Source organism: Apodemus sylvaticus, chromosome 19, assembly GCF_947179515.1.
Source record: "Apodemus sylvaticus chromosome 19, mApoSyl1.1, whole genome shotgun sequence".
Classification (NCBI taxonomy): Eukaryota; Metazoa; Chordata; class Mammalia; order Rodentia; family Muridae; genus Apodemus; species Apodemus sylvaticus.
Window position 1 is genome coordinate 11,758,553 of NC_067490.1, and position 27,647 is coordinate 11,786,199.

The 27,647-nt window shown below is 48.1% G+C and overlaps 1 protein-coding gene and 1 long non-coding RNA gene across 3 annotated transcripts in view; both read left to right on the plus strand.

Annotated features, from left to right (window-relative positions):
• Positions 1–27,647, plus strand: part of LOC127670228 (uncharacterized) — a 57,839-nt gene that overhangs the window by 10,926 nt on the left and 19,266 nt on the right. The window lies entirely within an intron of this gene.
• Positions 23,828–24,751, plus strand: Mif (macrophage migration inhibitory factor). The gene is made up of 3 exons (XM_052164610.1): positions 23,828–24,059; positions 24,252–24,424; positions 24,562–24,751. The coding sequence occupies exons 1-3, from the start codon at positions 23,952–23,954 to the stop codon at positions 24,626–24,628; spliced, it is 348 nt and encodes a 115-aa protein (XP_052020570.1). The 5' UTR covers positions 23,828–23,951; the 3' UTR covers positions 24,629–24,751.

The following is a 27,647-nucleotide window of genomic DNA, read 5'->3' on the forward strand; positions in this document are numbered from 1 at the left end:
TCTCTCCAGTCTAATCTCTTATTTATTTTTTTTCAAAAATATTTAATTGCTTGCTCAGACAAAGCAGACTATCTTGAGAACTGTTTAACTCAATAAACAGTTCTCGCTGAGATACAGGTGTGGCTGACCAGGTGGTCTCAGCACAGTGATTTCTGGATTTCTACAGCTGGGGGATGCTATCCTGTCATTCACCATCTGCAGAATAAGTGATCCCAGCTGGTAGGAGGGGTCGGGAGTAGCTGGTGTTCATGGACATTTTACCTCCACTCCCAGCCTCCCCCTGGGTAAAAATATTGGGGGAGGGTCCAATCCTGGAAGCCAAAGGCTAGGAGTGTGTGGAGGCGAGGAGGTGTTCTTTGGATAGCCCTCTTTGATCTCACCTTTAAACAAAGCCTGCTGGGTTTCCAGGCTGGCTTTGGCATTTGGATAAGACCAGCTCCCATCTTCCAACCTTGTAGGCGGCTGTAGGCATGTGCTTGACCTCAAGGTTTTCTGGCTACAGAAGGCAGAGCCACCCACTCGTGGGTCGTTGAAGACTAGAAACCGAAGAGCAGAAGCCAGTGCCAAGAGGCTAGAGAGACAGGACAGCTATGACTACAACGTCCTTACACTGTTGGTTAATATTTGCCGAGACCGAACCTTGCACTTGCTGGCGAAAGGTTGAGGGAAGAGAGCTTTCACACATCAGAACCGTGACCCTGTGAAGCGGGGATATCTTGGGGGGAGAGCTAAAGAAACCAGTTATCCCTATAGCAGTGATGGGGACGAGGGAATGTGAGAACCAATTTGCACTTGCCCCACCGGAGGTTTCTTTCTCTTGATATGCGCTCGATTGTAAAATAATGTACGAACGTTTGTTTGTTTGCAAGCTGCTTCCCCTCCTCCACCCCTCCTTGTTTTTTCCTCTGTTCTTGTGAACCAAGGTGTCTGTGTAGCCTGGGCTGACCTCCAGCGCTCCACTGTTCGCCATAAAGGTGTGTGCCACCACGCCTGGCTTCCTTCCAACTTAATGCCCCTACGCGGATGATTCTACCCACACACATACTCTGTCTGGTCCAGTGTGTGTGTGTGTGCGTGTGTGTGTGTGTGTGTGTGTGTGTGTGTGTGTGTGTGTGTGTGGTGTTATTCTATTATATACCAAAGTTTATTTCTTCTCTGTTTGCTTGATGATTGACATCTGAGTTGTTTCCAGTTTTTCCAGGCTGTAAACAATGCTGTATTTTTGAAGAGTTTTTGAACATAGGCATAACAGGTTCTCCAAGGCAAACCATAGATCTCCTGGTGTTTGCTGGTTCCGAGCTATTTATTTTTTTTTAAAGATTTATTTATTATTATATGTAAGTACACTGTAGCTGTCTTCAGACACACCAGAAGAAGTCGTCAGATCTCTTTACGGATGGTTGTCAGCCACCATGTGGTTGCTGGGATTTGAACTCAGGACCTTTGGAAGAGCAGTCAGTGCTCTTAACTGCTGAGCCATCTCTCCAGCCCCTCAGAGCTATTTATAACCTAAATTTGCCAACACCCAAACTTCTCTCCTAGGTTGCTGTCCCAACTTATGTTTTCTTGGTCGGTAAAGCAGTTTTACTAATCACAACTGTTGGCACAAAACCACAGTTCTCATCTCAGAGGGGATCAGGGATAGTTTGTTCTGCAGGCAGATATGAGTAACATGGTCTGGGAACGCAGACAGATTCAGGTCTGCACAGATACCATGGTCCACTATGGTCTTAGTTCCAGGAGACTTTATTAGTTGCAGAACACAGAAAATAATAAATCAAAGTACTTACTGTGATGTGGGCTACAGTTTGGGGGTTATAGCAAAGGAGGGAAAATTCTATGATAGGCTCCAGATATTAGCTGATAACAGTCTGAGGTTTTGGACTGTTGAAAGCCAGTGGTCTGCCAAAAATACATTTTAAGATGTTAGGTCAGACGGGGGTGGCGGGGGAGGGAGGGAGGTGGTAAACAATGAAGGCTTTGAGACTGACTGAAAGAGCCCAAGGACTCCACAATCTCCAAGTTCAGTCACTTGGCCTCATAGAATCGTTAGCCCAAGTGCACCGCCCCCCGTTTCTTTTGGTATCTCTAGTTCCTATACCACCACTTGGCACTGTCAGAAGGAATCTGTTCATTGGGTGAGGCAGAAACTGTGGGAGGCGTTTAATCGAGGCTCTGCTGTTGTGAATTTAACTTGCAGGTCCTGGCTGCCAAAACAAGTAAGTCTCTTTTGTGTGGGCGTAATGTAATTGTGCATTGACATGAAATTTGATGTATAGAGGGGCCTAGAGGTACAGTGCAGCTCTCCTGTCACACCCCTCAGGCTGCGCCTCTCGGGCCACGCCCCCAACAGCTTCCCCTAGCAGCACGCCCCCTCGTGCTCTACTGAGTCAGCAATACAGAAAGGCCCAGATGGAGGATAAACTCAGTCACCTTTACAGTCTGGGATCAATATGTCATGTATGAGGCAGCATGTCCTGTAGCCCAGGCTGGCCTTGATCCTTATGTAGCAGGGGAAGACTGAACTTCAGATCCCCCAGCTGCCCTCCATCCCCACCCCAGGTGTGCACCACTGTATCCAGGCTGCTTGATATTTGGAACAGGGCCTTGCTCTACTTGCTGATTTGTCCTTGAACTCAGTGGCCCCTTGCTTCCTTCCGCACTCCCTCAACAGTTCCCCAGTGCTAGGATCACAAGATGCCACATTCGAAGTTCTGTTCACTCGCTCTTTCCACAGCATTTATTTGCAGGCAGCTTCACTGTAGACTGACAGACTGAGGAGGGAATCTCTCCATGGCAGACTCCAGTCGGGTCTAGGCTTGCCTCTCATGAATTATCACTGGCTGTCAAAATCGAGACTCCCTTGAGCTCCAAGGCTTTTCCTGATCTTTTGTTTCTAAAGAAAACATTATGTTAAAGGGGAGAGAGAGAGAGAGAGAAAGAGAGAGAGAGAGAGAGAGAAACATTTTATTCAAAGAAAACCATAGCAACAGGTGTAGAGACTATCACCTTCTGTAAGGAAGCAGAAACCAGTGACAAAGGCAATTCTTTTTTTTTTTTTAAAGATTTACTTATTTATTATATGTAAGTACACTGTAGCTGTCTTTAGACACCCCAGAAGAGGGCATCAGATCCCATTACAGATAGTTGTGAGCCACCATGTAGTTGCTGGGATTTGAACTCAGGACTTTTGGAAGAGCAGTCAGTGCTCTTAACCTCTGAGCCATCTCTCCAGCCCCAAGGCAACTCATCAGGACGACATTTAGCTGGGGCTGGCTTACAGGTTCAGAGGTTCAGTCCAGTATCATCAAGGCAGGAGCATAGCAGCATCCAGGCAGGCATGGTGCAGGAGGAGCTGAGAGTTCTACATCTTCATCTGAAGGCTGCTAGCAGAATACTGGCTTCCAGGCAGCTAGGATGAGGGTCATAAAGCCCACACCCACAGTGACACACCTACTCCAACAAGGCCATGCCCACTGCAACAAGGCCATGCCCATTGCAACAAAGACACATCTACTCCAACAAGGCCACACCCCCTAATAGTACCACACCCTGGCCCAAGCATATACAAACCTTCATAGAAGCCAAGATTAATCATTAAAAAGAGGATGTCCAGGTGCTCCCCACACACAGTCTTTCCTAACCACATGGCTTCCAGTCACAAGCTTGAAGTGTCAGCTCTGGGATATGGCACTCTTTGGAAGCTGAGCTACCTGTATGGAGCCTGACCTGTGCTTGGGGCTGTGCCAAGTCTGTCTCTGTGAGCCCAAGTCCCAGTCTGCCCAGTGGAGAGAGTAATGAAGTAATACAACTGTCCTCAAGTATCCACAGGAGACTGGCCACAGGACCTTATGTGAACCCTGAAACCTGTATATGCTTGTCCCTTACATAATGGTTGAACTTTTGCATAGAAACTATATATATTATCTTGTAAACTTTTTAAATCATTTCTAGGTTACTTGTTATACATTATACTTCATAATGATATATAAGCATATATAATTGATATATTTACAATTTATATTATATTTATAATTTATAACATTATAATTTATATGTATATAATATACTTATAAGTATATATAATATATACACATTTTATATATATGGTGGTTTGAATATGCTTGGTCCAAGGAGTGGCACTATTTGGAGGTATGGCCTTGTTGGAATAGTGGCCTGGTTGGATTGGAGTGGGTGTGGCCCTGTTGCAGGAAGTGTGTTACTCTGGTTGTAGACCCTCTTTCAGACCCTCTTCCTAGCTGCCTGGAAGCCAGTCTTCTTCTGTTTGCCTTTGAAACAAGATGTAGAACTCTCAGCTCCTCTAGCACCATGCCTGCATGGACACTGCCATGCTCCCTCCCACCATGATGAATGGACTGAACCTCTGAACCTGTAAGTGAGCCCCAATTAAATGCTGTCCTTATAAGAGTTGTCTTGGCCATGGTGTCTATTCACAACAGTAAAACCCTAGCTAATATTATATACATTCATATACATCCTATATAATAACAATGTAAATGTTGTCTGAATAGGTGTTAGAGGAATTAATGACAGGAAGTACTCATGTTTAGCACAAATAAGATTTCCTTCTCTAGCATTTCAATGTACAGTTAGTTGAAGTCACAGAATCAGAATCTGTAAATTCAGGAGATTGCCACTCCAAGAGCTTCTGCAGACTGGGCCTCATAGAGCCTCGAGATGTATCAGGTCATTTTAGGTGTAACAAAGGACAATTCACAAAGGATTAACCAAGGCATAGAGAACACACAAGGAAGCAGGAGTCACACAGTCAGTCTTGCCATCCCTTAGCAGTGTGTAATGGGCCATACCACAGAGATTCCAGCAGAGGAACCTTGGTCAGATGGGTGATGCCAGTCAGAGTCTTTCCCAATCCCTGGCCTCTGAGAAGAGAGGAAACTGAAATTAAATTAAACTAAACTAATAAGCAAATAAACAAACTCTTGACACAGGTAAGGTAGGACAAGCCTATAATACCTTATTCAGGGGCAGGAGGATTGAGATAGCAAATCAGCCTGGGCTATATAATTAGACACTGTCTTAAGTCCTACTCTGAAAAGGGAGAAGAAAGGAGAGTAGTAGTCGGAGAGTTTTGTTTGCTTTGCTTTTGAATAATGAGCCTTCATGAGCTTACAGATCCGTGGTGAATGCTATGGGGTGCTGGGAAGGTGGTGTGCCCAGAAAGGAGAGGGAAGCTTCAGACACCAGCCCCTCCCTGAGAATCTTGCCTTGTGCATTTCTTTCATCTGGTAGTGCCTGATTTGTGTCTTAATAAGCCAGTAAACAAAAGGAAAACACCTCTTTGAGTTTTATAAGTTGCTCTGGCAAATTGTGTGTGTAGGAAGCTAAAACAAGAACTTTCCCTGGTCCAAGAACTGAGAATGTCATCTCGGGCCTTCAGAATACATGTCCCCATCTCCTGGACTCACCTCTCTGGTGTACCCACCAGTGTATTTTACAGATGCCTTGACTGATGACTTTTTGTTCTGTAGAACTAGAAAAATCATCTGAGACTTCTTCCACAATGGGACATGGGCTTTGGGGTAACCCAAATCTGTGTTCCTAGGTCACGGTCACTCAGAATGGCTCCAAGATAAACAATGTCTTATTCCCTTCAAGAGCTGCTGGCCAGCCAGTAGTGGTGCATACCTTTAATCTTAGCATTCAGGAGGCAGAGGGCAGAGGCAGGTGGATCTCTGAGTTTGAGGCTAGCCTGGTCTAAGAATGATTTCCAGGACATCCAGGGCTACAGAGAGAAACCTTGCCTTACTTAGGGTTTATTGCTGTGAAGAATCACCATGACCACAACTCTTATAAATGAAAACATTTAAGCGGGCCTGGCTTACAGTGTCAGAGGTTCAGCCCATTATCATCATGGTGGGAGCACGGCAGGAACCAGGAAGACATGGTGCTGGAGAAGGAGCTGAGAGTTCCACATCTTCATCTGGAGGCTGCAGGAGACTCTGGTCGTACTGGGAGTAGTTTGAGCAAACAAGACCGCAAAGCCCCCCCCTCCACTGTGACACACTTCCTCCAACAAGGCCACACCTACTTCAACAAGGCCACATCTCCTAATAGTGCCACTCCCTATGGGCCAAGCATCCAAACACATGAGTCTCTGGGGGCCACACCTATTTAAACCACCATAAACCCTGTCTCAAAAAACCACAAGGTGGGGGTCAGAGGGGAAGAACCGTGGTTTTGACTTGACACATCTGTGTTATTTGTCCTTTTAAGCTTTTTTCTGTTTCCTCTCCAGCCCCACCTGTCTCTCTGTGTTTCTAATGCAGTTCTTGGTTGGCAAGCAACAGAGACTCCTGATATAATTTGTGTCTCTCGGGCTGGAGAGGTAGTTCAGCAGTTCAGAGCACTGGGCTGCTCTTCCAAAGGACCCAAGTTCAGTTCTCAACACCCACACAGTGCCTCATAACCTTTTAGAACTACAGTTCCAGAGGATCTGACACCTTCTTCTAGCCTCTGTGGGCGCCAGGCACACTCCCAGTGCACAGACAAAACATACATATTTATTATGGGAAAAATGCATATTTAGAATTATCCAGCTGGACTCAGTTTAGATGATCCTGATATTCTTGGCAATATTCAGAGTGCCAGGCAGAAGCCATAGAGCTTCTTCACTACCTTTTCGATCTGGTGCTTGTCAGCCTTGTCCTACCCAAGGAGTTCATGTGTGTTGTTATCTTGAGTCTTTTTCATGGCTGGTTGTGTGGTTGGGAGTTGTGGAGAACAGGTGATGAAGGTGTAATGGTCAGCCTTGTTTCTCCTGGGTGTGCTCCTGAGAGGGTGTTCCTGCTGCCTCTGGAGCCACAGGTAGGAAGTATAGCTCTTTCTCTGTGACTGGGGATGCCTCTCAGCATGGCCTTCGTAGCTGTAGGATAGCAGATTCTTTAGGTAGCCCTGGTTACAGAGTCCATGTGCATCTTCTGTTCTTGCTCCCCTTCCTGATTTGCTGATGGATGGACAGAGCAAACTCTGAGATGGGCAGCTGAATGCCCTGCTTGGAGTGAGAGCTGGCTTCTGTGTGTGTGATGATGTAATCTCTTCTGCCGTGGCCAGAGGCTCTGGTGGGCAGAAAACAGAGGCACTGGATCAGGTTCTGAGAGATCAGTCCTTTCTGCCTTTCTTTACACATCCTGAAACTGTCTGCAGATACTGCTTTGTCCAAGACTTTATCCAACCCACTTTGGAAAAGGGACAGACCCCATGCTCAGTTCTATCACTCTCTAAAAAACTGTAAGTCCTTTAGATCAAGTGGAGTCATGCTGACGAGATGGACCTTCTTGGGGGAACACTCTAGGTCAGCTTGAGTTCAGGCTTGCTATATTCTGCTTCTATTCACTAATAAGAGTATGTGATCAGTAATAAGATATAAGTAATAAGGTAAGTCATAAGTAATAAGAGTATTTCTATATGCTCAGCCCAGGGTGTGTCAGTATTAGAAGTTGTGGCCCTTTTGGAGTATGTGTGGCCTTGTTGGAGGGGGCATGGCCTTGTAGGAGTAGCTGTGTCACTGTGGGTGTGGCTTTAAGATCCTAATCCTAGCTGCCTGGAAGCCAGTATTCTGCCTTCAGATGAAGATATAGAACTCTCAGCTCCTCCTGCTCCATTCCTACCTGGATGCTGCCATGTTCCCACCTTGATGATAATGGACTGAACCTCTGAACCTGTAAGCCAGCCCCAATTAAATGTTGTCCTTATGAGAGTTGCCTTGGTCATGGTGTCTGTTCACAGCAGTAAAACCCTAAGACATGCTGAGCCTTAACAGAGCAGAGTCACATGGCACCCAGGTCTTGAAAGGTGCAAGAATGCCAGGCGGTGGTGGCGCACGCCTGTAATCCCAGCACTCTGGGAGGCAGAGGCAGGCGGATTTCTGAGTTCGAGGCTAGCCTGGTCTACAGAGTGAGTTCCAGGACAGCCAGGGCTATACAGAGAAACCCTGTCTCAAAAAAACCAAATCCAAAAAAAACCCACACACACAAAAAAAACAAAAGGTGCAGGATCCCACAACCTGGCCTAGCAACAAAGCTAGGAACAGTTTCCCACTAAGAGAAACTCACTGAAGTAGAGCAGCTTTATCCCAAGCCCTACGAGTTTCTTTTATTATATGTGAGTACACCATACTGTCTTCAGAGTCTTCAGACACTCCAGAAGAGGGTGTCAGATCTCATTATGGATGGTTGTGAGCCACCATGTGGTTTCTGGGATTTGAACTCAGAACCTTCAGAAGAGCAGTCAGTGCTCTTAACTGCTGAGCCATCCCTCCAGCTCTAGGAGTTTCCTTTAAGCTATCTGATTGCCACTAAGAAGTCAAGTGTCAGAGACTTGCATATGTCTTTAGCCCCAGCACTGGGGAGGCAGATCTCTGCGAGTTTTGAGGCCAGCCTGGTCTATATAGAGAGTTCCAGGACATCCAGGACTACATAGAGTCCCTGTGTCAAAAAAAAAGCAACAACAAAAGTAGCCTGTACTGAGAGTGTGGGCTGTGCATTATGAGGTACTTGGCAATTAGGATGTCCACACAGGATCTGTCTTTTGAATATGTTCAGTTTTATTTACACAAGCACTAATATAAAAATTAAACAGGCACCTCAACTCCATTATCAATACATCCTTTCAAAATGCTTTATATAATAAATAAATAAATATATTTATAGTTATTTATTAATAAATATAATAATATTTATTAATAATGTAGATCATAGGGCAGTGGGATGAATCAGACACAGCTGTTTCTAGGCTAGCTGCTTCTAGCCCAGGGAGTTAGACACACACACATACACACACACACACACACACACACACACACAAATACTGAACTTGCCTGATGCCAACAGTTGTTCTGGTTGGTTGATGGGTTGGTTTGGATATTCTGTAGCCCAGCTTGTCCATGAAGTCCCCATCCTCCTGCCTCTGATTCAAAATTTATTTATTTATTATTATATGTAAGTACACTGTAGCTGTCTTCAGACACTCCAGAAGAGGGCATCAGATCTTGTTATGGATGGTTGTGAGCCACCATGTGGTTGCTGGGATTTGAACTCAGGAATTTCGGAGCAGTCCGTGCTCTTAACCACTGCTGAGCCATCTCTCCAGCCCTCTCCTCTTTGTTTTGTTTTGTTTTGTTTTGTTTTGTTTTGACAGAGTTTTACTATATAGCCCTGTCTGGTTTAGAACTCACAGAAATCCACCTGCCTCAGCCTTCCAAGTACTGGCATTTACGGCATGTGCTGCAGCACCTGGCTTTTTGCATGTCTTCATTGATGCAGAGAGGCAGGGACTAGAGTAGCAAGTTTGTTTGTTTGTTTGTCCTGTGTGTAGCATACAGGTTGACAGAGACACAGAGGCAGGATGAACTGAGCAGCTGAGAGGGCACAGAGCAGCTCCCGGAAGTTTTCAGAAGCCCCTGGCAGTCATGTTGCCTGGCCCCAGGTCAGAACAAGCTCCTTGATGAACCTTTGGCTCTTCCCGTGGGAGAGCTGCTAGGCTACTGTTCCCTCTGTCCTTGCTGCCCTCTGGGATGTCTTCCTTTCTCAGAACCGTCTTGACATTCTGCACTGAGTCTTGGGAAAATGTTCTGATTGCACAAAGGTCTCAGCTGAAGGCGGGAGGCATCAGCGGCACAAGCCTTTAAACCTTACCTAGCACTTGGGAGGCAGGAGGCAGGAGGCAGGCAGATCTCTGAGTTCAAGACCAGCTTGGTCTACACAACAGCCAGGGCTCAGAGAAACCTAGGGAAAGGGGGAACTTTTTTTTCTTTCAAAGGGGAAAGAAAGGATGCTGACTGTGGTTGAGATGAGCTGGAAGGGAGCTCGGGGCCTCCCCTCTCCCCCAACTCGGTGCAGCCCAGAGGCACTTTCATGACTTGAATAAGGAGCTGGAAGAGGCTCAGGCTGTGTACTGCCCGGATTACCAGGCATGGCGCCCACTGGAGCTGCTCCAGGATTGTATGCTGCTGAGTCGGGTGACCAGCCTCATGGTGCTGAGCAGTGCTACAGACCTCTGTGGTGATGTCTCCATGAGTCCCCTGTCCTGCCTCATCCTGCTCCTCTGTGTGCCTGGTGAGCCTTTCAGTAGCCAGAAGTCATGGGAGGTTTCAGGGAACCAGCGCCTCAGAGTGGCCCCTCCACTGACCTAAACATCTCTTGGGAGGCTGTAGCTTGCCTTCTGAAAGACTCCACCATTAGACACAATGGCTATCTTTCTGTCCCTCAATACTGCCAACGAAAGGCTCTAGCCAGAGAACACTTTACTGCTTGTTGTTGGGTGGGGGAGGGGGATAGCTTTGGGCACAGTGTATTCAGATGCTGATTTTTGTGCCTGGGTATCTCATTACAATCATTGTCATGGTTATTGTATCATCATCTCCAGTAGAGAGAGAAGAGGAGTGGTGGCCAGGAGGAGAGGGTCCCTCTGGATGAACTGGTCTCCAAGGGATTCCCAGTGAGGACACACATGGTCCAGAGTCATGTGCCAGTAACACAGGGCCCATGACTGGGCAGTAGATGGCTTAGAGAGTTAGAATAGATGAATATCTGTCAGGCCACAGTGCTTAAGGCTTGTTAATAAACTTAATAGGCCTTTGTGTCAATTATGTGGGAGCTAGGACGGGAACAGATAAGGCTATCATCCCTGAATTACTGCCTATGGCACTGCCAATGTTATCTGCAGGAAGCCCTGTCAAGGTCCCCCTCTTCCTAAGACTATCTGTGTCCCCTCCGTGCAGAGGATATTTTCTCCAGAGAACCCACTGCCGTATCCACTTACTTGTGGTTTCTGCCAAAACGCCAGTCAACTACTTTATGAACAGTAGTCGATTGATTCCTCTTGATTAGACGCTGAAATAATTTAAAGGTGGAAAAGGTGGTGTCTTTAATAGTGTATCTGGTATCCACTAAAAAAAAAAAAAAAGACTTTTAACTTAGCCAGGGCTGGAAAGATGGCTCTGTGATTAATAGCCAGCTGCTCTTGCAGAGGACAACAGTTTGGTTCCCAGCCCTCGGCTGGGGTGGCTGACAGCTGCCTGTGGCTCCAACCCCAGGGATCTGACACATTCTTCCGTTGTCTGTGGGCACTGGCATGTACTTATGCACGCATATGTATTTAAAAAGTTAATTTGAAACTGATCAACAGGCACCTGAAATCTAAGCCAGAAACAGGGTAAAGCCATTTACTGTGCAAACCTGGCAGCTGCCCTCAGAATCCATGTCAAGGTAGAAGGAGAGGGACGGCCATCGACACAAAGTTGTCCTTTGACCTCCACACATGTACCATGGCACGTATGCTCACACACACACACACACACACACACACACAAATTTAAAGGCTAAAACCACTATTTTCATGGTTATATATGTCAAGTAATTTTTTTTTAAATATAAGATCTCTCTATATAGCCCTGGCTGTCCTGGAACTCCCTGCGCAGACCAGGCTGCCCTTGAATGTATGTACAGGCACACTGAGATCCACGTGCCTCAGCTTCCTGAGTACTGAGATTAAGGGTATGTGCCACCACACCTGGCTTCAAGTCACTTTTTCAAAAAAAAAAAAAAATTGTGCAAAAGGCAAGAGATTTATTATTTCAACGTGCCAGGGTTGCCCGTCCTACCTCGACGAGATGATCCTGAAGGAACATTGTAAGCAGTTTATACGCTTTAGGGGTGTCAGTCACATCAGCAGAAGTTATACTTTAAACCTATTAATGTGTGCTCTACCTTTATCTGGGACTTCCTGGAGGGTCAGTACATTCTGAGAATGGTTTGCCCAGGCTGGGTCTTCCCAGAGGGCCAGGTTGTTCCCAGAATGGGCAGTGGGGGGCCACAGATTATTATCTCCCATTACCCCCTTTTCTTTGGTCTTCTATTTTAATCTTAAAATTTTAGAGTTTGCCCTCCTGGTCTAGCTGTAGATTTTGTCTGATTACCATGATCTGCACAGCATTAATACATTCTCTAATAAAAACAACTAATTTATTAAAAAATATAGGTCCCAGCCGGGCGGTGGTGGCGCACGCCTGTAATCCCAGCACTCTGGGAGGCAGAGGCAGGCAGATTTCTGAGTTCGAGGCCAGCCTGGTCTACAGAGTGAGTTCCAGGACAGCCAGGGCTACACAGAGGAACCTTGTCTCGGAAAAAAAAAAAAAACAAATCCAAACAAAAAACAAAAAAATATAGGTTCCTGTCAAAGTATTAAAAGGAGACTAAGAAGCAGACCAAGGAGGGGAAGAAGGTGTGGCAGAGTTCCATTCCAGGCGCTCCACATAGGATTATTAAAAATAATAATCTCTTTTCTAATTCTTCTTGATGTTTCTGAATTTTATCTCTGACTATCCCTGACTTGTTGGCATAGAAGCAACATTTCTCTTGTAGGGCCACACATACACCTCCCTTGTCAGTGGTTAGGAGGTCTAACCCAAGCCTGTTCTGTAAGACCACTTCTACCAATGAATCTACCTGATCCTGAACAGATCAGAATACCATATTAACATCATCGATTAACTTCTGAGAGAGCTTTTTGAACAAGTCTACCGCTATTCCTATTCCCACTGAGCCCATAACATCTCCAGTTATTCCCAGCCTGATGAGGAGGGAAATGAACTGAAATGCCCTCCTATGTCTGGGAGTGAAGGTGGGAAGTGGGGCAGGCTGGTCCCCAGGGAGCATTTCTACATCTGTAGGAGCATAGCAGGAGAGACAACCCCATCCAATTAGGAGGAAGGGATGGATAGGCCATCTTATCTCAGCACACAAAAGCTCTCCCCTTTCTTAAGCCCTGGAAGCATTAATGACTTGGTTGCAAGAAACAAACATAGCTAAACCTAAATCTACACCAAAAGATTTCTGAATTGGTTAAAGAAACAGGTTGAGTTACTGAACCCAGTGGGTTTACCTTAAAAGGTCTTATGGGGCTGCACTTTGCATTTTCTAGGATGGTAAACCAGAGTCATTTAGCAGGGGTACCATTAGGGGCCAGGCAGCCCCCATAGCGAGGCACAGCCAACAATCATCAGCCAATGCAGGGTTGGAAAAGTTAAGAGCTGTCAAAAGAGTATAAGTGGCTGTCAGTATATCAGAAGTCTAAGGATCTATATCAGTATCTCTAGACTTTGGTAGCAAAAGTGGGTGATAATGAAGTTGAGGCAACAGGTTATCAATCTGTGCCTGGACTTGCTCCTGTGCTCTTTGGGTCCTAATGTAGTCATTAGGTCCCCCATCTGACCCATATATTGGTGGCTCCTGAGGCCAACAAGCATGTTTGCCAACTAGGGCCAAACAGTTGGCTTGAGAATATTTCTGGCTTGTCCCTAGCACTTGGGGGGATAATTGACTAATCTCCCCCAAAGAGCCTGTGTAAGAGGTCCAGGGGGTGGCCATAAAATAGGGCACCCCGTCCTTGGTACATTCAGTGAAGGATGTATAGCAGATCACATTCATCTGATCCACAAATGAACAATTGCCATCTGGAGACTTAGGCAAAGGTTTTGGTTTGAGACACATGCGAGGATTGTTGTAGCCCTCCAGTTGAAAGACTATGAACGCCTAGGTATGCTATCCTTTCCCTGCAATCAATGGATTGAGTATATCATGGGGGAGAAGCCCGGGTACCTCCTTGGCAGTCACAGGGGTTACCATATAGCGAAATCAGAAGCTGGTGTTTGTCAGCAGGCCAATCAAGAACGCTCCTCATCTGAGTTACCATCACAGTATTCCAAGAATCATCAGCATCTTGGGTCTCTTTTGTTGTGGAGATCTTGATCTTGAGAGGATGTCCTGTTCTCTGTTCTCTCTACTCTCCAATCTGAAGGGTCACCAATCATGATGGACTTTACATGTGATGCATGAATACAGGCAGCAATTCCTTCAACCTTTATGGTGGTCAGGTGGTGAGCAGGACCAAGTAGGGGCCTTTCCACCTGGGTTCTGAGGTCTGTGCCTGATGTCGCTTCACGTACACCAGGTCTCCAACTTGGAAGATGTGTGTGGCATCAGGGGTAGAGGGAACATATGCTGCTACCAGTGGAGCCCAGACTTGCTGCTGGATGGTCTGTAGGGCCTTGAGCCTGACATATAAATCATTGTCATTATGGCAAGTGACCTCAGGGACCCCTCCCATCAGAATAAGAGGGGTAGGAGTCCCACATAGTATCGCAAAAGGAGTCAATTCAAATGTGAAGGCGTGTTCTGGGCTCGGAACAGGACAAGGGGCAGGAGCACAACCCAGTCTGTGCCAGTCTCTAAAGTCAATTTAGTGAAGGTCTCTTTTATAGTTCTGTTTATTCTTTCTCCTTGCCCTTAACTTTGGAGGTGGTAACCATAATGAAGTTTCCAATCAGTCCCCCAAAATCTGGCTAACTTCTGACTTACCTGGGCTACAAAAGCTGACCCATTATCTGGCCCAATAACCTTAGGTGTTCCAAACCTCTCCCTGGTCTCATTTCTGTGAAGTCTACCTCCCAATAAGTCCCCAGTCGATCTCCTCTGGGCCTCTTACCCATTTTTACTTTTGTTCTGCATGCATTCACTTTCTGACAGGGATTCGCAATGTCAAAATTATTAACTATTGGTCAAACTAATAAGTTCAATCTTGGGACTGAGTTCTTTGATCTCAAAACAGTTTATATGAACTTATCGCCCCTCAAATGAATCCATTGATGCTTCTATTTGATCATGAGCTGGGCTTGTCTTTGTAGTAAAATAATCTTTACCTAGGGGGTGTGCCACACCCCTCTCTTAGTGTCATTGGGGTTATTAGGGTCCTGGTGAGTCAAAGCCAGGTCTAATGTCCTGTACTCGGGCCCCTTCTCTTTACTGGGAACTGTCTAGATGGTCGGGATTAAGGGAGCCTGTTGGGCAGCTTCTCTGACAGCCTTGTCTGCCATGTTGTCCCCTCTGGCCACGGGAGAATCACCTTTTTGAAGGCCAGGCCAATGGATTATGCTCACCTTCATTGGCAAGAAGAGAGCTTTTAGCAGAGCCAAGATTTTGATTTTATTTTTGATTTCTTTTCCTCCTGATGTGAGGAGGCCTCTCTGCTGGTAGATGCCCCATGTACATGAACAGTGGCAAAGGCATACCGGCTATCCGTGTAGATGTTAACCCTTTTTCCCTCTCCCAGTTACAAAGCCTTTGTGAGGGCTATCAACTCAGCCTTCTAGGCAGCTGTCCCCTCTGGGAGGGATTGGGCCCAAATGGTGCACCGTCCGTCTACCACAGCTGCCCCTGCCCTTCTCTACCCATTTTCAAGGAAACTGCTCCCATGCGTATGCCAGGTTGCTTCTGCATCCGTCAAAGGCTGATCTGACAAATCCTTTCGCCAGCTGTGCGCTTCTGCTAACAACTGTTGACAGTCATGGATGGGAGGTTCGAGTTCTGGATCTGGGAGCAAGGTAGCCAGGTTTAGGTTTGCAGGAGGGGGAGAAAGTTACTCGGTCAGAGTTAAGCAACAGAGTTTGGTAATGGGTCATTCGGACATTGGTAAGCCAGCGGTCAGACAGTTGCTGCGAATCACTTTCCAGGGCATGTGGTGCCATTACCACCAGGTCTTGTCCTAGAGTTAGTTTGTCTGCATCTCTGACTATCGTGGCCACAGCTGCCATAATATGTAGGCAAGCTGGCCACCTCGCCACCACAAGGTCCAGTTTCTTTGACAAGTAGGTGACTGGTCTCTTCCATGGTCCCAATTTCTGTGTCAGAACCCCTTTTGATAGTCCCTTGCTTTCAGCTACAAAGAGGTGGGAGGGCTTGGTAACACCTGGGAGTCCTAATGCAGGAGCTGTCATTAAGGCCTGTTTGATGGAGTCAAAAGCCTGCTGTTCTCTTTCTCCCTAGTGGAAGGGATGTCCTGATTTTGTCAGGGGATATAAGGGAGCAGCCAGTTCAACAAAACCTGGTATCCAAAGTCTGCAAAATCCCACAGTACCCAGGAACTCCCTCACTTGTTTGGAGTCGTGGGAGGAGGAATGTGGGACACAGTCTCTTTTCTGGCATCGGAGAGCCACCACTTGCCATTCGTCAACAGGTACCCCTGGTAACCTACCTTCGTTGACAGATCTGAGCCTCCTTAGCAGAGGCTCGGTGGCTGAGTGTCTTTAGTTCAGGAGTAGCTTCTTGGTTCCATCTAGGCACTGCACTTCAGTTTTAGCTGCAACAGAAGATCATCTGCATATTGAAGTAAGGTTACCTGAGGGTTAGATTCATGAAATATGGCGAGGTCCCGATGTAGTGCTTCGTCAAAGATGAAGTGGGGGGAGTTTTTGAATCCCTGGGGCAGTCGGGTCCACATCAACTGGCCCATAACCCCCAATCCAGGGTCTTTCCATTCAAAAGTGAAATACTCCTGGCTTTTGGATGCCAATGAAAGGCAGAAGAAAGCATCTTTTAGATCTAGTATAGTGTACCAAGTCCTATATGGGGGCAAGGAGCTCAACAGGCTATAAGGGTTAGGCACAGTCGGATGTAGGTCTTTGACCCTTCTGTTTACTTCTCTGAGATCCTGTACTAGTCAGTAGTCTCCAGTTCCTGGTTTCTGAATGAGCAGGAGAAGCGTGTTCCAAGCTAATTGGCACTTGCATAGGCACCATCTCTGGCTTCCCTGGACATGGAGTGCTTCCGTACTGCTATTGGGCTGGTGAGGGCTCTTGGCTCTACATGGACAGGGGTTGATTTTTAGCTTGCCTCAGTCCTCTAGTCTCAGCCCAAGCCTGAGGGTAGGTTTGTAGTCAGTAGTCCATCTTGGAAGGGGCCTCCTTTTCAGGCTAAAACAGTTGATACTCATCTTCTAGCCACATAGTTAAGACCTGTATAGTCTCCAGTTGGTCCTAAGACTAGTGGTCCTCTCTGGTTGGAAATGAATTTGGGCTCCAATTTTAGTTAATAAATCTCTCCCCAGTAATGGGTTTGTATACTCAGGTATCAAAAGAAATGAGTTGGCTACCCGGCCCACTCTGAGATCTACAGATCTTTGGGTAGTCCATGAATATTGTTCGATACCAGTTGCCCCTTGGACCCACAATTTTTTGTTTGGCATTGGTCCTTCCATCTCCAATATCACAGAGGACTAGGCTCCCATGTCCACCAGGAACTGAATAGCTTCCCCTCCACCTTGAAATTTACCCTGGTCTCAGGGAGGGGTTCCGAGCCCCACCCTCCCTAGTCGCTATCTTCCTGAAGGGCCAATATTTTGGGCCTTAGGGCTGAGATGGAAGTTTCTTTTTCTTCCAATTGGGGTAATCTTGAACCCAGAGTACCTTCTCTTTACAATAGACACAATGGTCTCTCTCTAGTTGGTCCCTCTGGGGATCTAGTCCCATCCGTACACTTCTTTATCCCTAACTACTGTGGCCAAAATCTTCTGAAGATTCTTGTCTCCTGTCTCCTGTCTCACTTTTTCTCTCTTTCTTCTAATTCTTTTTATTTCTTAGCCTCTTTTTCTTTCTCCACTCCATTTCCCTGTTCTGGAATACCTTTTCTGCCACCTGTTCAAGATCCTTTAAAGACTTATCTCCCAGGCCCTCTAATTTCTGAAGTTTCCTCTTTATGTCCCAGCTAGACTGGTCTATGAAAGCTACCATCACTGTGGCTCTGTGCTCCTCACTTTCTGGGTCATAGGGGTTGTATTGTCTAAAGGCCTCCATCAGCCTTTCTAGGAAGGTAGTGGGCGGGGACTCATCTGGTCCTTGAATGACCCTTCTTACCTTGGCCAAATTAGTGGGGTACCTTGCCGCCCCCTTGAGACCTGTCAACAGAGCCTGGTGATAGATCTTGAGGTGCTTCCTACATTCAGAGGAGTTGTAGTTCCAGGCAGGGGGGCAGAGAGGAATCCATCATCAGTGGTAGTAGGGTTCTGAGTGGGGGTCCTATTTTCCCCAGGAACAGTTTTTCTGGCCTCTAGAATGATCCTCTCTCTTCAGTGGTAAAGAGAATCTGCAAAATCTGCTGGCAATCATCTCAGGTGGGCTGATGGGTAAACAAGACAGAATCTAGAAGGTCAGTGAGTCCCTGAGGATTCTCAGAGAAATGGGGATGTTGAGATTTCCAATTGTAATGATCTGCAGTTGGGAACGGCCAGTATTGAAACACTTGGTTGCCATCTGCATCAGGTGGCCCATAAGCTCGGAGGGGGAGGGCCAGTATCTGGAGGTGTAATCCACCTACCCTGGGTCCCCATAGCCAGTCCGGGATTACCAGACTCAGAAGGAGGAGGAGCCAAAGGTGCTGGCTGTGGTCCCTGCGGACTTAAGGAGGGTGGATAAGGGGGATGGGGATCCAGAGTAAATCAGGAGGGGTTGAGTCTCGAAGAACATTCTTTTTGGATGCAGGAGGGTCCTGTAAAGCAAGGACTGAGGTAGTAGGGGAAATTAAGAAGGGCTGGACCCAACCTGGGGGATCCGTAACCGGACTTTCCCAAACCAAAATATATGGAAATTGCTCCGCATGGCAATGGGGCCCGGGGTGGAAGACCTGTTTTCGGACTACTCGGATGAGGGTCAAGACAAAAGATCCCTCTGCTGGCCACCCAGCTCTGAACGTGGGCCACTTGGAAGAACAAAGAGTGGTCCATTTGGACTTTTTGACCTCCACAGAAAAGGTCATGGCCCCGTCTTCCAACTTCGCCCCAATGGCTTAATGTCAAACCAAAAGGAGTTGAAACAGTCTGTCCCATGTCCGTCTGTTGGTTTGTCAGAAATTAAACACCAAAAATGAAGGCAAAGAAGCAGAGACAGGCAAGGGAAATGGGCTCCTTGATCAGGATCTGATGACCCACAGATCCACAATCTCAGGGAGGAGGTACAGGTTCTTGGAGAATCTGAGTCATCCCACAGATCCTCCCTGGCCGCAGCGTTAAGACACTGTGCTTGGCCAGTTCTAGACCAGTCACAGATCACGCTGGAGTTTACGCACAAAATGAGAGTAAGAAAAATACAAACAATAGACATGGAGAGGAAATCACACAGACAACAGACATTCTACCTGCTCTGGTGATCCCTCCAATTGCTGGGGTCTGGTACTGAGAAGGGGAGAGGCTTCCCGGTCAACGCACCAAATGCAAGACTCGAAGAGTCTTGCTCTGGAAGACCCCCCTCTCAAGAAAACTCGGAGGTAGTAATCGATGCAAAAGGCAAGAGGTTTATTGAGCCGATGAGCCAGGGTCACCCGTCCTACCGAGACAAGACGACCCCAAAGGAACGTGGTAAAGCAGTTTTTATACTCTTTAGGAGTGTCGGTCACATCAGCAGAAGTTATACTTTAAACACATTAACATGTGCTCTATATCTGTGACTTTCCGGAGGGACAGTGCCTTCCTAGAATTGTTTGCCAAGGCTGGGCCTTCCCAGAGGGTCAGTTTGTTCACAGAATGGGCCATGAGGGCCACATGATTATTATCTCTCATAGGGAATGATACTGTTGGGAGGCGTGGCCTCATGGAAGTGTGTCATTGTCAGAGTAGGCTTTGAGACCCTCCTCCTAACCACATGGTAGCCAGTCTTCTGTTTGCCTTCAGAATAAGGTGTAGAACTTTCAGCTTCTCTAGCACCATGTCTGCCTGGATGCTCCAATACCAAGCTTACTGCCTTGATAATAGACTGAACCTCTGAACCTGTAAGCCAGTCCCAATTAAATGTTGTCCTTTATAAGAGTTGCCTTGGTCATGGTGTCTCTTCACAGCAATGGAAATCCTAATTAGATAGGGTACTTAGCTGGGCAGTGGTGGTGCATGCTTTTAATCCTAGCACTTGGGAGGCAGAGGCAGGCAGATTTCTGAGTTTAAGGCCAGCCTGATCTACAGAGTTCCAGGACAGCCAGGGCTATACAGAGAAATCCTGTCTTGAAAAAGAAAGGGCTGGAGAGATGGCTCAGTGGTTAAGGGCACTGACTGCTCTTCCAGAGGATGAGTTCAATTCCCAGCAACCACATGGTGGCTCACAACCATCTGTAACGGGATCCAATGCCCTCTTCTTGTGTTTCTGAAGACAGCGACAGTGTACTCATATAAATTAATCTTAAAAAGAAATGATTAAAAAAAAATAAAGACAGGGTACTTAGAATGTAAGAATATCCAAAAGTACAATCTAAGAACTTAACACCAAGCCTTGGAGGCACTGGCTTTTCTCTAATCCCAGCACCTGGGGAGGCAGAGGCAGGCAGATCTCTGAGTTTCCAGTCTGGCCTGATCTACAGAGTGAGTTCCAGGACAGCCAGGGCTACACAGGGAAACCCTGCCTCAGAAAAATACCAAAGAACTTTTTAAACATTTAGTGGCACATTGCTTTACATCTACAGAGTGCACATGTGTTTAAGTGCTGAAATTCTACACAACGTTTTTTTCTCTAATCACATGCACACACACATGCATATGCATACTCGCTTGCGCACGCTTGCGTGCACAGACACACATTTCGAGCATACTCTCCCCATTGTGTGGGGTCCCAGGTTGGAGCTCAGGCTGTCAGGCTTGGTGAGATGTGGCTTTACAGACTGAATCACCTCACCATCTCCCTCTAAGTATGAAAACCTCTGGGACAGACTCCTGAATCTGTTCCTGACTGCAGATGTCAATTGCAAAATGTTGTCTCTGGAATCCAGTAATTCCACCAGTTGAATGTCCTTGGGGTAGAGAGATGGCCTAGTCATTCTTGCTGAGGACCCAGGTTCAATTCACAGTGCTCACATGGTTCACCGTCATCAGTCACTCCAGTTACTGTGTATCTGATGTATCTGATCAGACTTCTGAGGGCAGTAAGCATACATGCGGTGCACATACATGTAAGAAAAATGGTAATATGCATAAATTTGGAAGCAGGAGAAATAGTCATTGGATTTGGGGACTCAAGACATTGAAGGGCTAGAGAGGTGGCTCAGTGGTTAAGAGCACTGCTCTTCCAGAGGTCCTGAGTTCGATTCCCAGCAACCACATGATGGCTCACAACCATCTCTAATGGGATCCGGATCTCCTTTTCTGGCATGTCTGAAGACAGCAATAGTGTACTCATATACATAAAATAAATCTTTAAAAAAAAGAGGGACAGAATCAGAATTTCCTTTTGGGTAATAGAGTTAATACTACAGACAACATGGGAGATCTGAAGAGAGTTCAGATCTACATTAAGAGGGGGTTCCCTTATAGATTTCAGAGGTGGTGGTAGGTTTCATGCCATGCAGTTTGGTAGTCTACAGTCCTGTAGTCCAGCTGTCCCTGATTCCAAGTGGGAAGGAGTATGTAGCCCTTGAGGATATGGGGGAAGGAAAGGCCCATTTAGTTAAGGTGCTTCCATTATGTGGGAGAGTGGTGTGCTGTCTTGATGTCTTGGGAGGCCCTGGTACCCTAAAATTCTAAGCAACATTTTTCTAAACACACTCCCTATTGTATGGGGTCCCAAGATGGAGCTCAGGCTGCCAGGCTTAAGAGGGGCTAGGGAAAACAAAGGGAGTCCCAAAATCCCTGTTGCATGTCTCACTTTTAATGAGAAAGCTATACAAAGCCTACCAAGGGCTCTGGATGAGGGTGACTCGACGGGATCCAATCTGAGCAGGGTTTCCCTGAGGGCCGGCCATTGGCCAGTAAATCGGGCATGTAAACCTCCTGGGGGGAATGAGGATCGGGGTGCCTGCTAATGCTATGGACACCAGGCACTGGGCGGGTTTGGGGAGTTAGGGTTACAGAATCATGGGCAGGAACTTGTCAATTGGATACGGGAAGCCAGTGAGAGACAGGCTGCTGGGATTATCTCTGAGTACAAAACCTAGCATGGTATAGCAAATTGTTTTCTGCAACCAATATCTAAAGGACCAACAGGGAAAAGAGCCCAAAGCTACCAGGGAGTGTGTGGAAGGCCCGGCGTGCCCAGGGAGCTTCTAGCACCCTTGCCAAACCTGGAGGGCAACTGTGAACAAGTCAAAATTACCCAAATATCAAGTGTCCCCCAAGAATAATGGGGAGCTGTGTCCCAAGATCAAGGACCCCGAACCAGAGCCCAGAGAGTAACCCTGGAATAGACCCTTGGCTCTGGCTGGCCTCAGACTTGCCCATTTTACCATTGATGTGCCAGGAACCGAGAGGCCCAGAGCCTGGATCCCGGCCACTCAGAGACCCTCATTACTCCAACTACAGAGACGATGAAAAGCAGAGGAGATTTATTTCAATGTGGCCACACTGGGAAGAGGAACACATGAAGTCCAGTGATTCTCACCCCAAGTTCATCTTCGGGGTCCTGTAGTATGTTTAGATTTAAATAGAGGGCAAGAGGTACACATAAAATGAGAGCCTGCTCAAGATGTGGCCCTGCCAGCAGCATTGTCTGAGCTCCAATCTCTTCTGCAAGCTCTTTACCTTCAGCCTGGCGGTGGTGGCGCACACCTTTAATCCCAGCACTTGGAAGGCAGAGGCAGGCGGATTTCTGAGTTCAAGGCCAGCCTGGTCTACAGAGTGAGTTCCAGGTCAGCCAGGGCTATACAGAGAAACCCTGTCTCGAAAAAACCAAATCCAAAAAAAAAAAAAAAAAAAAAAACAACAACAACAAAAAAAAAAACAAAAACAAAAAACCCAAAACAAAACACACACACACACACAACAAAACTCTACCTTCCAGAGGAAATTCCATTTCCTTGGGAACCATTGTTTCAATAGTCTGTTAGCCAAAGGGAGGGGCCTAAGTGTCTCTTTAGAATATCTTCATTTCTGTCAGAAACCTTGATGTCACACACAGAACTGGTAACCCCCACACTACATCCTTTTGACCGGCTGTAAAGTTTTTATCAGAAATAAATTAAGGGCTAGGGAAAACAAAGGGAGTCCCAAAATCCCAGTGACATTTCCTGGGCACCTGTCGGGATGTCTCACAGGTTAATGAGAATGAGAAATGGAAATGAGAATAACATTGAGGTTAATGTTAATGAGAAAGCTGTACAAAGCCTACCAAGAGCTCTAGAGGAGGGAAACTGCTGGATCTAATTTGAGCAGGGTTTCCCTGAGGGCGGGCAATTGGCCAGTTAAAGAATACACCCTTAAGGCTTGAGGAGCAGAACTAGTCCTTCTGGCTCACAACCTACTCCCCCCCCCCCCCCACTCTCCCCCAGGAGATCTCCAAGCATCCTCACCTGCTTGGAACAAGAGACGCAGGGAGTGACTGAACGGCACTCCGGCCCCATTTCACACTCACAAACCTACACCTGCGGGATTAGAGGCCTTGTGGACACACAAAAAGTCTCAGTTGAAAGTGGCCGGGACGAAGGTGGGACTGTGCTAGGAGACCGAGGGCTGGCTGTCGGTACAACAGGAGAGCAAAAGCCAGTAAGTGATGGGGCTTGGCTAATTTCTTGAGTTTAGAGAAAGTTCCCAAGGCAAGGAAGGATTTTTTTTTCTCCAAGTGCAAGCCATCACGCTTTTGGCTCATTGTTTGAGGTTAAATCTTATTCACTAAAGTCGGCCGATCCTAGCCCACTGGCAGGAGAGCTAAGGCCAAACTACAGGGCCCACCAATGGCTTAAAGTTCTCTCTACTTAGAACAGAAATCTCTCGGACCTGAACTTACCCCTACTGTACGGTTAATCTGTAACATCTACCTGGAATGCCTCGACGAACCTAATCGCTAGAGTCAAGTCCTCACTACCTAGCATCCTCCGTTTCTATCTTAGAGCCCATGTAATACTGTTTTTTGGTTTTGTTTGGTTTTTGGTTTTTCGAGCATGTAATATACTACCGGCAGCACCAAAAGAACACCAAGACCCCAGCCGAAGCAGCGCGCACGGGCAGTCACCGCCTCTTTGGGACGTGGCCTGACGTCAGCAGAGGCGTGGTGAGGGGCGGAGCTGCAGCCGGCTTGGGGCGGTCCTGAGCTGGGTCACGTAGCTCAGGTCTCTGGCTTGGGTCGCCTCGCGTATTTCCGCCGTCCTCCGGTCCTCGCTCGCAGTCTCTCCGCCACCATGCCTATGTTCATCGTGAACACCAATGTTCCCCGCGCCTCGGTGCCAGAGGGCTTTCTCTCCGAGCTCACCCAGCAGCTGGCGCAGGCCACCGGCAAGCCCGCCCAGGTTTGCAGGGAGGACATGGGAAGACAGTAGGGTGGGGTGGGTCGAGTGAAGAGGAATGGGGCTGGAGGCCACGACGGGCTGGCGGGTGGTGGCTGGAGCTCTCTGGGAGACCGGTGGCCCTGTAGTCAGCCTTTCAGGAGGGTTGACCGCGTGTCTGTGTCCCTCCCGCCTTGCCGCCCCTCCCCCACCCAGTACATTGCCGTGCACGTGGTCCCGGACCAGCTCATGACTTTTAGCGGCACGAGCGACCCCTGCGCCCTCTGCAGCCTGCACAGCATCGGCAAGATCGGTGGCGCCCAGAACCGCAACTACAGCAAGCTGCTGTGCGGCCTGCTGTCGGATCGCCTGCACATCAGCCCGGACCGGTGCGTGGGGTGGTGTGGTGTGGTGGGGTGAGGGGCGCTTGGGAGGTCCGCAGGGAGGGGGATGCTCAAGTGACTCCTGCTCGCAGTACGCTCTCCGAGACCGCGAGCTTAGCTGAGCCAGGCTTTCATTCTCTCAGGGTCTACATCAACTATTACGACATGAACGCAGCCAACGTGGGCTGGAACGGTTCCACCTTCGCTTGAGTCCTGGCCACACACTTACCTGCACCGCTGTTCGAGCCTCGCTGCACGCAGTGTTCTGTATTTATCCACCCGTGGCTATGCCCACCTTCCGGTCGGGAGAAATAAATGGTTTAAGAGACCACAGTTGCCTCGGCTTCTGCTTCCTTGGCTTGCGGGAGAATTGGGTGCAGGGTGGAGGCCTTGAATGGAAGTCTCTCTAAACCAGTCCAGTAGTTTAGATGTCCTTTGTTTTGGCCTTACCTCTAAAAGAGGCTGACTTAGTCACCTGGTCAGGAGTTGTATCAGAGCTTCCTAAGCAGTTGTTGCATCCTGAACTGAGTTCTTCACCCTGGGCGGGAGTCCTGAATTGTGTCCTTACCACGGTGGGAAATGAAAACAAATAAACTGCTATGGAAGGGGGGCCGGGGGAATTGCTTGAGAAGGATAGGGATTAAATTCATTGTGCTCCAGCTGGTCCTGAACCTTTCTCAGCCCTATTTTCCTTCCCAAAAATCACTGTGCTAAGCCACGTGGTCTGCTTCGTTGATCTGGACGATTAACTTGGTGGGAGAAGTAGCCCGGATACAAAGCTCCCAACAGTTCTGCTCCAGTGAGCTGGGTGTGTCGTCCCTGCCCCCCCCCCCAACCCCTACCACCGCATCAATTCTCTGAGAATTCGTGAAGGCGGAGGGAGTACTTGACTATTGTCGTTGGCCAAGGCCCAATGTGATTTAGATCTATTGGCCTGGGGTCATTCCTACCCAGCCCAGAGACCCTGGTGGATGGGACTGGACAGAAACCCTGCTTGGGCCCTGAGACCCACTTCTGCGGTGAGAGGGGCTTGCCTTCCAGTTAGGGAGGCCCAACCCACTAGCTGGCAAACCACACTTCAGCTGAGGTTATAGTCAGTGTCAGGGCTGGCTTGAGTCTTTGCTAAAGAAAGCTCGTCCAGGCCCAGCTGTGGTGGCTGGCCCATGCCCTTAATCCCAGCACTCAGGAGGCAGAAGCTGGTGGGTCTCTTGAGTTCAGAGAGAGTTCCAGGGCAGGTAGGATTACAGAGAGAAACCTTGTCTAGGAAAAAAACAAAAACGCAGCCTGTTAACCACGCTGCCCTTCAATAGATAAAAGTCTATGACATCCGCTTTCACAGAGAGGAACTCTGGCTGCACCCCATTAGCTTTAGGAAGGGTGGCATCTTGCCTCAGAGGACTCCTGCTGGTCCCAGATCTGTTAAGACTCTTGCTCTTTAGCCTCTTGTCAAGGTAAGAACATTGTAGATGAAATACAAAAAAAAGTTCTTTAAACTCCCAAAGAATTCACATTTGCTTTTGGAAGCTGGCAAGGCGGCGGCAGGGGGTGGGGGTGGGTGGGGGTAGGGGTATAGCTGCCTGAGAAGTGACTCCTGACTGGAGTGAGGAGCTTGCCTGTCTGAGTCTGACAACTATGAACAAGTCTAGCCTCCCTGTGCGTGCAGGGAGCCGATTGCCTAGTGTGGGTACAGAGTCCTTCCTGGGCATAGTTGTCAGCATCCTTGTCCCTTCTACCTCATCTTTTATAGAGGATACATTAGACACCCCGCAGCCCAGGCTTGAAGCCAAGGAAGTCCTGGGCATCTTCCCAACCACCCAGGCCCTAGAGGCATGCACCTACCCCAGCTGATCCACACCCGTTCCAAACTGGCTTCCTTTGCCGCCTCAGTGCTTCTGCCTAGGCTATGTGCCCCAGGGGCAGCTCGCTAATCTGTTGTGCTGCTTGGGTTTGTTTTGGAGTCCTGACTTTGAGAGAAGGAAAGCTCCCACCCAGACACACCACCACCACCCAGTCCCCCAGCCCCAGCACTAGGATCAGGACAGAAGTATCGACAGGAGGGGTGGCGGGTAGCAATAGCTCACTAGATTAAATGCGCCCTTCTCAGTGCAGAGCCTCTCCTTACTGCTTCAGGCCAGATGTCCGTCCATGGAGGTTCTCAAAGCAACTTTTCCTAGCTTACTGTAACCCACGGTCCCCTCAGCTTCCTTCCATCTCATTCTGCGTTCATGAAGGCACCTCATGACTGCCTGCATACTGGGAGGCATGCCTTTGCCGCAGCCAAAGGAGCAGTCTGGGGCTGCTCTCTTGAATCTGGGTACCTCGTATGGACATCTTCCCTCAGTCTGGTCCTTTGCCACAGCATCCTCTTGGCCCCACCGTAGCCTTAACTACAGAGGCACACTTGAGGGTGAACCTTACCCAAATTCCTGAGTTGCAGCTCAGAACCTCTTGCTTCGCTGAATTCTTGCCGGGCCTGGCTCCAGCGAATCACCTGACTCACCGGCATGCTCAGGCAAGACTTCCCCCTTTCTGCTCTGCACAGAGACAGGGCCTCCGCTGACTCTAGTCCAACTCCCTCATTTCACAGATGAGGACACTGACCCTGAGGTATCTGACAGTGTCGCTGCTGTCTCCCAGGGCGGAGTCATGGACTCGGTTCTGTTCCCCAGCGAGGGCTCTGGCCTAAAAGGCCGTTGAGCAGGCCTCAAGTTAAGGTCTCTGAGGCAAGCTTCTGGCCTGAGGACCACACGCGAGTCTACAATTGAGGTCTCTGTGGCAGAGGAGGCAAGCTGAACACCTGCTGTGTGAGTGTGGGTGGCTTGGAGGGGATCACATGAATCAGAAGAGCCACCCCCCCTCAAAAAAAAAAAGCCTCAATGTTTAGGGCTTTGTAACCAGTGGGAGCATCTACAAAGTGGTCACACCTTGGTACGCAGGAAAAAAATGGAACAGGGGCCTCTGACTTCAGCCCTCCACCGTATTTCTTAGTCAGTCTTACGTGTTGCAGGAGGAAGCTGCTGTCTCTCCCCAACCCCCTCCCTGACCCCAGTCACTCCTGGCCAGCCCTACTCTCTCCAAAGCATGATCCTTCACTACCCATTGAATGAGGCCGGTTCCTTCTCAAAACCAAGGCCCATGGCCCAGTCAGCTTTCCAAGGGGCGTGCCCGGTGATACCTCAAACCTCCAGGTTGGATAGGTGGACCTGGGCATAGAACGCACCTGTCCTCC

What these genes read in the sequence shown, in the direction of transcription:
- Mif (XM_052164610.1), top strand. Translation starts at nt 23,952, where the DNA reads ATGCCTATGTTCATCGTGAACACCAATGTTCCCCGCGCCTCGGTGCCA. An exon ending in CCACCGGCAAGCCCGCCCAG is followed by an intron (nt 24,060 to 24,251) that starts GTTTGCAGGGAG and finishes TCCCCCACCCAG; the next exon opens with TACATTGCCGTGCACGTGGT. An exon ending in CTGCACATCAGCCCGGACCG is followed by an intron (nt 24,425 to 24,561) that starts GTGCGTGGGGTG and finishes TCATTCTCTCAG; the next exon opens with GGTCTACATCAACTATTACG.